Below are 10,728 nucleotides of genomic sequence, written 5' to 3' on the forward strand. Positions count from 1 at the left end.
CAAGCTTATAAGCCTGTCAAGTATTGTCATGTTTTATTTATTTATTTTCCTGTGTAACAGTGGTAGTCTATAGTATAACTACATCTGTAGCATTTAAAGCCATACAACTTTCTGTATATTAACAACATCCTAAAAAGAAAATATCATCTGGCCTCCAGCTTGTATAGAGATTGAAAATGTGACGTCATTCCGGGGTAAAACCGCAAAGAATTGTGGGAACGAGTGGCAAGCGGTACTAGCACACGCAGGCTTTCACATGAAAACAGTCGCACAGCGATAAAAAGAAACACAAAAAATGGCAAGAAGGTGTTGTATTATTAACTGCAATAGCCAGTCGCATGACAGCCATGGGAGGCCGACGGGTAAAGAGATCGGTTTTTATTGGATTACGTCGTGGAAGAGAAATTGTTCAAACCATGTTTACGAAGTAACAAAGAGCCGACGGATGGCCTGGATTGCAGCCATTTGAAGACCAAATATAACGTCCCAGAACACTCCAGCTCACATGTTAGTCTGCTCCAAGCATTTCCACAAAGGTAAGCCTTCTGTTGTAGTTATTACGTAATTTATCATAACATAATTGTTGATGTAGGTTACAAATAAGTCTTATATTGATTTGAATTGAATTCGTTGCGCTATGTTGCTTTGTTCACTGTAGCTTTGCGGGCTAATGTTTGTTGTGTTTTGTAGGAAAACCAGCCTACAAAATGCAGGATTGCGATCCAGACTGGGCACCCTCTATCAACCTGGGTCATACGGAGTTTAAAGCTGCTACCACAGCGAGATTTGATCGGTTAAGAGAGACGAAACGTCCCGCATATATGTGCCCAAGGGTTGTATTGAAGCAATCAAGTGATGAATAACTGTTTTCCAGTATGTTGTTTTGCAATGTTTTTTTTTTTTTTGGTGGCATTGTTGATTTGTTTTTTACCTAAGCAGCTAATAAAGCATAATGGAATACAATTTTGCCTCTTTCTTGTAAGATTCTATAATAGAATGAAACAATAATGCCAGTTATAAATAAAGACAATAAATTGAATGAATTACAAAACACTCATTTTATTTCTATTAGATCTGAAAATGTTGTGTAATACTACAACCTGAAACGACAAATAGATTGCGTTGGCCTATACAGGAGATAAAGGAAAAAAATTTAACAACAGCTGTGAAATGGAATAGTCCAAATCACCAAAGTAAACTGGACCTGGGCTTGTTGCAGGGATCTGAAGTTAATAAACATCTTGTGAGTGTATGCACTCACACTTAGGACCATATAATAATAAATATGTGCGTGATGAAAGTTGGGCAGCGCGCTAACATCCTTACTCCACTCTGTATGCTCGTACTTGTCTAACCCTTTCACTCCTTTTTTCCTCGTACTTTTTTTTTTTGCCTTTTCGTCAAGTCTGTCTTTGTACGGACCTGCCGTGTTCTCCGTCATTTTGTACATAACTGGTTTTGGGGCAAATAAAATGCAAGTAGGGATTAAAACCGCAGAATTAATGATTACCGGTGCTGGAAATGCTAGCGCTTGATGCAGTGTTTTGATTTTGTTGCCACCCGTACCCACAAAGCAATGCACGAAAGTCACGTGGTCTGTCAATCTCTATTCAGTATTAAGGCTGCTGTGGCGACTAGCCTGTTTGGTTCGGTACCAAAAAGTGTGTGTCATTTTATTTCATTCCGAAAGTCTGATGCAAGAGAATGTGTCTGTTTTGTATTGCAAAACCCCAAAATGTTTCCAAAGAGAAAGTAAGTAACCTTTTTGATAAGTTCTTATCAGTTTTGACAGGTGATTGTGCATGCAATGTGTATGTCTGACTAAGTGATAATAAAAGTTCATTTAGATACCTTAGATAACTCTTCAACACATAGACATTCAAGTTCTTACTTCCAAGAACAAAATTTTGTATAAATAACTTCTAAATGTTAAATAATTATTCAGTTCTTTATAAAATTATAGAAGGTAAATGCACATATAAAAGCGGTGTTGTGCAACACACTTTAAATGCAACATTTAATTTCTCTCCTTGGGTTAAGGTGATCATGTAGGATATTGCATTTGATGTTCAAGTGCAGTTAGCCAGCTTACCTGGGTTTATTTCTTTTTTTATATTTTACTTTGATGTAAAACATATAGCTTTTATCTTAAATGTTTATGCTCTGCAGACTGTTGTTTTCACGCAAGCAAAAAGGTTTTTGTCAGAAACATACAACACACAACTCAACAATGACATACTAGCCTTGTCAGCTAGAGTGACCTAATGAAACACCACAGTCAGTAAACAAACTGAAATAAGCTTAGTATGCAACACAGTTTGAGTTTATATATAGAAAAACAAAAGCAGCATTTAATTTTTATTCTTTGTTTACTTCCACATAGCATGTGTCACCACTCTGACCACAACAATACTGAAAATAAACTAACTAAAAACTAAAAAACTGTGCACATTATACAAATGTTTACAGTTTTTGTAATACATATATATTAAGTTGCCCTTCTGTAAGAACACCCACGTTTTCACTTTGAAAGAAGCAAACATTTGACATTTAAAGCACCTCTTTCATTTTATTTCAATATGAGATGATCCCATTTTAACATTTAATGTATGCTAAATGTTTGCTCTAAAACGATTTACTTTAAAGAATCTCGCCTTACACACACTTAATATGCAAGAGTTTTTCAAACTCATTCACATTATTCACATTAGTACATGTAAGCTTCTTGTTATTGCCACTTTCCCTTGTCTAAATAAAATCACATTATTTTGCAAATTAATTTTTGTTGTGTATGTCAAGCAAATAAGAAAGCCATCTTGACCAAACATTTTACTGGAGATTAAATCTTAGAAAGTGAGCATGGTCCAGAGTACACGGATGGTTGTAGTCCTGTAAGAAAGACTGGTGTAGTGTGCTTGTAAGTACTTTAGTTGAAAACTGAGGTTTGATGTACATTTATATCCATTATTTCTATTTCTAAAGATGTCACATATTCCTACCTAAAAGTAAATGTTAGCTTAATTTAACTATTTAGTCTTAAAATGTCATTCCAAAGAAGACGAAAAACAAAACAAATAAAAACAAACTAAGGAAACACAGACATTGGTCTCATTAAAGTACTTTTTAACTATTTAAGAAAACAAACAAACAATAAACAAGACCACTAAGTTGCTATTACTGCTTGCATGTTTTTAGCAAAATTAGCTAAACGGACATGGACTTCCTATGTCAATTCTGTCATGAATTATGAGATGAAATTAACTATAAGTCCTTGTTGCTTTAGCTGGAGACTCAGTAAAGCCTTCCACCATGACTGACATTGTGATGGATTCTTAAGGCTTCTAGCATGTAGCATAGTTAGCAAGTTGAGCATGGTTGGCAAGCTAAAGATAGCTTCCCTTCACCCCATAATCTGTCAGGTATATGAGAAGAACTAATGACTCTAGCGTGTGTGTCTGTGTGTGTGTGAAACACTAGATATGTATGCATGTTTAATTTCGAAACATTATAAAGATACTACATTTTTCTTACGTGCATGACATTGCATGCTCAGCATGAGTAGTCGTTTCTACTGGAGCTCTGATGTATGAGATTTATAGGTACGTTTGCATGTGCATAATATCTTTTCAATCCCTTAGGGTAATAATGACATCATCATCCCGCCCCTTCCACAGCATCTCCCCCTCAAAGTCCAGCATCTTGTGTTTGCGGCAGCGAAGCAGAATGCCCACCACTTTGTCCGAGATTTTAACGTAGCGGTCAAAGAGACGGCCAAAAGTTATGATTGTTCTACCCTCTTTATTCTTGAAGCCCATGTCTCTTATAATCCAGACCATCTCCTCCATCTCCCTGTATATGTGTTTCTGGGCCCTGTCTCCCCTCTCTGCTGTCTTGGAGCCTTCTTTCGGTCGTCCATAGCCAGAGTCACCCTTGCGGAGGCGCTGGGCCATAGCATAGTCATAGTCAAATTCCTCACTGAAGGGGTTGAGCTTCTGGCCTTCCATGTGCTGTTCAGACCACTGTTGCCAGCGACTTCTGATGTCACCCGTGGTGGCAATTTTAATCTGTAGATAGATTAACATCAAAATTGAAAAATCCATTGAAACCTTTTCAAGGAAACAAAAGAGCAAAGCAACACGTGTCATTTGAAATTTATTAAAGAGGAGTACATAGGTCGTCAAAACATTTGTGTATTGTTCATTTACCGCTGAATGAGCTTAAAGCAAAATAAAAGCCTGCAGTGGATTTCATCACTATAGGAATCTGTAGGGTTATTAACCCTTAGTCCTTTTAAAAACTATTTTCTAGTTGGTGAAATTGATCCCTAGTCTGTGGATAAATACAGTCAGACTGTACTTGTACAAATAAAGAAGCATGGATGGAAATAAATGAGTACTTGGAAATGAGAACCTTATATAAACCAAAGGAGAGGGTGTCCTAATCTTTCTTTAGTATATTTTTTTCAGAAAAACTTTTTCCACCCCCACAGCTCCCCACCCCACCCCGATTCCCCTGGTATGTGTCTTAGCTTTCCAGACCTTCGGAAGAGTGTCATCAGATCTCTTTGGTATTTGATCTATGAAATCTTGAGATCTGTCGTGGAGGGAGCTTCCACAAAACTCTGTGAACTTTCAAGATGATAATGCTGCTATTCCTTATTTTACTGTTTAATGTTTTTTTTTTATCATTCTATTAATGTCTCACCTTAGAATTTAACATGTTTTCAATTGAACTGATCTGAATTCGTAACATTTGTTTTTACTCTATGCTAATCAAACAGTGTTGGCATGGATTTGAGCAGTGGTAAACACTTATTTACAGGTTTTTTTTCATTAACTACAAATGGCATACTTTAACTCGCGTTTATTTTAGAGGGAAATATTTAACCATGAGCTTTTAAATTGCAGCGTCGGTGAAATTCAATAACGCATGCATATAATATTTTCTGAAATTAGTTTCTTTGATAGGGTACTTCAGTTTAATTTGAGGCCTGATATGCTGAAGTTAGTTAGCATTTATTACTAAAGTGCTACTACTATTGTCACTTTTTATGTTTATATATATGTTTGCAGACAAATCATGGGTCATGTAAAATGGTTTAATTTGATAGGTGTTGTTTGCTGTCGGCACACACAGCCATTTTCAACAGTTCTACATTCTTTTAGCATCTCTTTTGCCTTTTTACTACGTCATAAAAGATTTATGAATAGCAATGTTACCTTTTTGGTATGCCCATCACTTTTTTCTCTGTATTCCTTAAGTCGCGTTTAACTTGATAATGCACACCTTTGATGCTTTAACTGGATTTTAGAACAACACAAAGTAAAAATAAACAGCAAAAACCAAAAATAATCTCAGATTAAAAAAAAAATCATATTTTGATTATAATTGCACTGTCTCTCTCAGTGTCTCATATTACCTCTAATTCATGTCCTTCATTGACCTCTCTCCCTTCACCCTGTTTTCCTCTCGCTGACTGTTCCACCTGAAGGTCAGGGTGTAACTATATTTATTTACATATATTCCACTGCGTTGCATTCCAGCATGTGTTTTATGAGCCGGACTTGCTCTCTGGCGACCCCTTCAACATGTCTAGAGGGCCACTGAAAAGCCTTTGCCTTTTATGGGAGAGATTTCAGTATTGCAGTTATGTAACTGTTATGATGTTTGGTGTCCATGAGGGAGTTGGATTTCTTCAGGTGACATCAAAGGCACTTCTGCTTAATCTTGTTTATTCACACTGTGTGACTTGTTCTATTTTAGGGGAATTTATTCTCCTTTGTGTCTTTGACTGGGGGACATTTAATATAGTTGTAAAAAGCCGACTTGTCAAAAACTCTGCAAAATACTCCGCCTCTTTTGTAAGGCTGTCATTACCAAAACATTCAGTGACAGTTACGAATAACCTCTAAAATGAAGAGTTGTGGAGCTTTTCTGCTATCAGTGTGCTTTCACATGTCTTTCTACACTTTATAATAATAACTAAGAAAAAGTATCCCTAAATAGCTTTTCTTCTCTTTTATTTGACTTATTATTTGAAATTTTGTAAATAACAATATCAATGTTGGATACAGGGAAACATGACAGTTAAATCTAATGCAAATCTAATCTAATCTAAAGATATTTTGAAGAAACCTCTTATAAAGGTGTTGTGTTTAGAGATTATTTAAATATCCAATTGTCACTGACTTATGTTATCATTCATGTTAATGTGTTTGTGAGGTCATGCTAGTCCAACAATTACTTTTCTTTTAGTTTGGTATGTTGCAGTTGCACTTATTCCTCCTCCTGTAAACTATGCTATAAATATAAAAAATTGATTGAAAGATGAAACAACACTTAGATTTTTAAAACCAAAATAGTGAGAGGAAGAATGCTTTCAGGGTTAAAGAAAAACCTAAAATGTTGGATAAATCTCTATGGGTTTGTCAATGTGATCAAAATGTTGATTGATCTACCTTTAAACCTGAATACATTTCCAACTGTTTTTTTTTTTAACTATATTGATATTGTTTAAACTTATCGTTAAAGATCTTTGTTATTAGCCACTCTACCTTTGGCCTGTTGGTCTGCTTTTTGGACTGGGGCTCGCCATTTTCGGTTTTGGATTCATTGTTGTCGCTGAGCCCGCTTTCCTCTCCCAACCCACTGTCGTCTGTGTCCACGCTGCTGCTTCTTGACCCCAACTTCTTCTCCTGGAGCTTTAGTTTCCTGTCCTGTATCCTCCCGCCTCCTTCTCCACTTTGTAGTGCCCTCATCTGCCGCCGCCGTGTTGGTGATTCGTTGCCCATGAATGGCTTGGTCTCCTCAGGACCTGACTCCATCTTGCCACGAATGGCATTAACTACATCACTGCTGCTGCACTCACTGCGTTTTGGCTGAATGGTCTTGTTTACAGAGCAGGTTCTGATCTTATTCTCACTATTGTCACTGGAATCTGCTAAGATTACACGTGGGGTAACTGTAAGTTTAACAACATGGTTGCGTTCTTTTTTATCTTCCTCCTCCACAGATGAAGGCATCCAGCCACTTGGCATGGCTTCTTGCTTGCCAGCATGTTCTTTAGCCCATCCCTGCCAGCTTTTAGCCAAATTGGCCACCATAGCGGCACATTTTATCTTCTTTACAGTCCGTTTGAAAGCCTGTGGATCCCGGGATGAAACTGTAGCGATCTCACTGCTACTCATGATGAATTTCCAACGTATTCACTTTTATTGCCCGTATAATAATCTACTCTTGCAGGTGATGTCGTTATTTCTAGCGTCAGTTTTGGTCAATTGGTTTAAGATGCCAAAAAGTCTTGAAAAAAACTTCTCAATTCATCAAAAAAAAAAAAAAAAAAAAAAAAAATTGGGACTTTGTCACGTGAAAATTCTAGCGAGTTAACTTAAGGCTTAAAGATACCGAAGTGAATCTTAATGGATTCAGCTTCCTAAGGTTTCAGCTCAAACCTTAAAGACTTCACACTTGTAAAGTGAATCTTTCCAAATGATCATCAGTGTTCTTCAGCCTTTATAGCCACGATGGATCTTTACGGAAATATCCAGACCCTTCCAGATAAGTTGGTCAGTGGGTGAGCTGCTGGTGTGAAGAGTGCAAGGACTTTGACTTTAATCCCCTGCTGAAGCCCCTCTGGCTCCATACTGGCCTTTAAATAGGGAAGGGTCATAAAGGAAGTGATGGGCATCTGGTCCACGTGAGACAGGAAAAGTACGGTGTCACCATACTTGTTTCTAACACACACACACAAACATGCGCTGTGACTGCGGAGTGGAATTTCTCCCGGTGCTATCCAGCGAACAGGTGTCCAGTTCTTTTTTAGTGTCTCTGTGGTTTCTGTCATCACACACAAATACTTACACAACACAAACAGGCCTTTGCTCTGAGTCAGCCAGTAATACATAGGTGACCCCACATATATGTGCCTGAGTTTATTGTTTATATATAGGCATGTTTTCATTCAAATGCTACCTAAATTTATTAGATGACAACATATGCTTAGATCACTTGTGGCGGCTCACGTACATACGAAGCAATAGGCGTGATCGTCTGCGTGTCTGTGCATGTGTGGGTAACTATTTCAGTCTCTGAGTCTGTGAATATGTGAGTGGATGTGTTATGATTCTAATAAGGCACAAACACTTTAGACACTAAAGTGAGGATTCTGTGAAAAGTGTAAACATCAATTTTTTAATTAAAAAGAGAAGACACTTCAGTCCATTTTATCTTCTGTATACTTGCTTACACTTTAATTAAGGTCTATGGCAAATAGGTTATTCCAAGCATCTCAGATAACTTTCCACTACTTCTGGGCTTCTATAGGTTTAAATATAACTCTGTGTTTTCGGTCTGTTCATGTAATCCCAGAGTGGCACCGTGATGTTGAGACCAGGACTCTTCCAAAGCCACATCATCAACAGGACTCCTTGTTCTCACCTCTGTCCCTGTTGCTCAAGATAGTTTATTGGAGTCGTCTTGCTGGGTGTACTGAGTTCAGATTTAAATGTTACATGATAAAAATTTGAAGTGCCTTAAATGTGCATACTACTGTAAACAAATTCAGTAAGTGAGGGAATCATCCAAAATCAGTGTCTGATTTTACCTGGCAAAGTGTTTTCCAAGAAAATGTAAATTCACCAAAAGTTGAGTTTTTATGTTTATTAGCAATCCAATACCTATATTGTACTTACACAGCAGAGAATCAATGTAGACATATGGAAATATACTTATGTCAAGAGTAGGGATGGGTATCGTTTAGTTTTTATCCGATACCAGTACCAAACCGGTACTTTTGAAACGGTGCCAGTGCTTAAACGGTGCTCGAACCGGTGCTTAAAGAATGGAGAACACAAACTTTGTCCAAAAACCTCTCATCTTTAGCTGTTTTATTGTAAAAAGATAACAATGTTAGCCTTTTCTGCAGCTATAGGGGATTTATGGTATCACTCTTGGCTGGAAGCAGTGCTTAATCAATGGAAAAAACACAAACTTTGTCCAAAAACCTCTCATGTTTAGCTGTTTCCCACTTTTTCTTTGGTCATTTTAGCCTTTTTGGCCAGGGTGAAGGGAGTATCTGCCATCAAACAAGAAGACAGCCGCATGTAACTACGACGGTGTTTGCTAGTTCACCTTACGTGCATTAGTTTAATAACGTGGTTAGCGTACTCAACGTAAATTACACACGAACAACATTAAGCTACTCACGCAGAGAAGAACGGCTGCTGCTGCCATCATCATCTGTCATCATTTCTGCTACACTGACAGGGCTAGGGGCCAGGACTCTCCTCTTCGGGTTTTTGGGGGATGTTGCTAACTCCGGGTCCGATAACAGGCACCACACCCGCAGTAGATGTGCACGGTGTGAGGTCTCGCAGCAAGCTATCAAATACGGTGCATTTCTCAGCTTTTAACAAAATGCTATACGTCGCCAGGTGTTTCATCAGATTCGAGGAGTTACCTCCTTTGCAGTATCACCTTAAAGCACTTGTTGCAGGCTGCTGAGTTTGCATCTTTTGCTGTGAAGTACAGCCAGACTTTGACCGCTTCGCCTTGGGCATTTTTAATCTGTAGCTCTGGTCTAAAAGAACGTAAGTACCTGGGCCCGCCTACTACGCTTGCAAAGGTAAAATGATTGGCTAGAATCCAAAATGTATGACATCTCAGGAAAAAAAAGCACCGAAATAAAGCACCGAAATGTGCGCTGATTTTCGGTCTGGTTACTACCGTTTATGTCAGAACCGGTGGATACCGGTACCCATCCCTAGTCAAGAGTGGTGCACAAGAAAGTGTCACAAGAAAAAAGAAAAATCTGAGCAAATAATTTCATTTTACAGGTGCAGGTATTCATTGCCACTTGTGGAATTAAATTCCTTGCGCATAAATTCTACAGCCAGCGGGTGTAAAACTCAGCAGCCACATGCAGAAAGAAGGCATCACGCATGCAAGACTGTGTGTGCTTTGCTGTTGCAGTTTCATGCTTTTTACTGTTTGAGTTTGGAGTACAAAGGAAGAGGGGTTCTAATGTGATTTCTCACTTTAAATGGACAGTTACACCCATGGAGCAATGTAAACTCTGTTTTAAATCATATTGTTTATCGTTTAAAAAAAAAAAAAATCTATCAACCATCATTGTTTGCTATGTAGAAGTTGAAGAAATCTTTAAAATTAGAGCATTCAAAGACAAGTTCTGAAGCCTCTGCACTGCTGTCCCATTGATCTGTTGTACAATATCAGATACCTTTTATGATTAAAAAAATCCTAACGAGGAGCACGCATCATTCCACAGAATGTAATGAAATGATTTGCTCAAGTCCAAGCTTGCAGCCTTTCACTTTTTCAATTTATTTATCTAATGCCTGTTGTTGAGTATATGTTAAATTCCATATGATGCACCAGAATGACTTTAAGCATCCAGCAACATTTTTGTTTATTAATTAATTTATTATTTATGTATTTGTTTTTTATATGTATACATGTAATAAGAATGATTTTGTCGGTCCTAGTTAGGGAAACAGGTGTCACACAGTCATAATAAGTAGAGAAATTGCAGAATCTAAAATTGATAAAACTAAGTATATCTTTTTTAAATATTTGGTACATTTAAAACAGTAGTAATAGAAATGCAGATCCTTAACTATCATGCATATGCCGCAAATAAACAGTAACTATTGAAGTGCATTGTAAAGGAAAATGTAAAATTGAGAATTATGTGCAAAATAGAAAATAAAA

The 10,728-nt window shown here is 37.5% G+C and overlaps 1 protein-coding gene across 1 annotated transcript; it reads right to left on the bottom strand.

Annotated features, from left to right (window-relative positions):
- Positions 1 to 2,345: 2,345 nt before the first annotated feature.
- On the bottom strand, positions 2,346 to 7,609 carry abraa (actin binding Rho activating protein a). The gene is made up of 2 exons (XM_031730813.2): positions 6,555 to 7,609; positions 2,346 to 4,064 (listed from the first exon to the last, which is right to left on the bottom strand). The coding sequence occupies exons 1-2, from the start codon at positions 7,185 to 7,187 to the stop codon at positions 3,627 to 3,629; spliced, it is 1,071 nt and encodes a 356-aa protein (XP_031586673.1). The 5' UTR covers positions 7,188 to 7,609; the 3' UTR covers positions 2,346 to 3,626.
- Between the last annotated feature and the right edge of the window lie 3,119 nt (positions 7,610 to 10,728).

The sequence above is a fragment of the Oreochromis aureus genome, linkage group 5 (genome assembly GCF_013358895.1).
Source record: "Oreochromis aureus strain Israel breed Guangdong linkage group 5, ZZ_aureus, whole genome shotgun sequence".
Classification (NCBI taxonomy): Eukaryota; Metazoa; Chordata; class Actinopteri; order Cichliformes; family Cichlidae; genus Oreochromis; species Oreochromis aureus.

What these genes read in the sequence shown, in the direction of transcription:
- abraa (XM_031730813.2), bottom strand. Translation starts at nt 7,187, where the DNA reads ATGAGTAGCAGTGAGATCGCTACAGTTTCATCCCGGGATCCACAGGCT. An exon ending in AGCAGACCAACAGGCCAAAG is followed by an intron (nt 4,065 to 6,554) that starts GTAGAGTGGCTA and finishes ATCTATCTACAG; the next exon opens with ATTAAAATTGCCACCACGGG.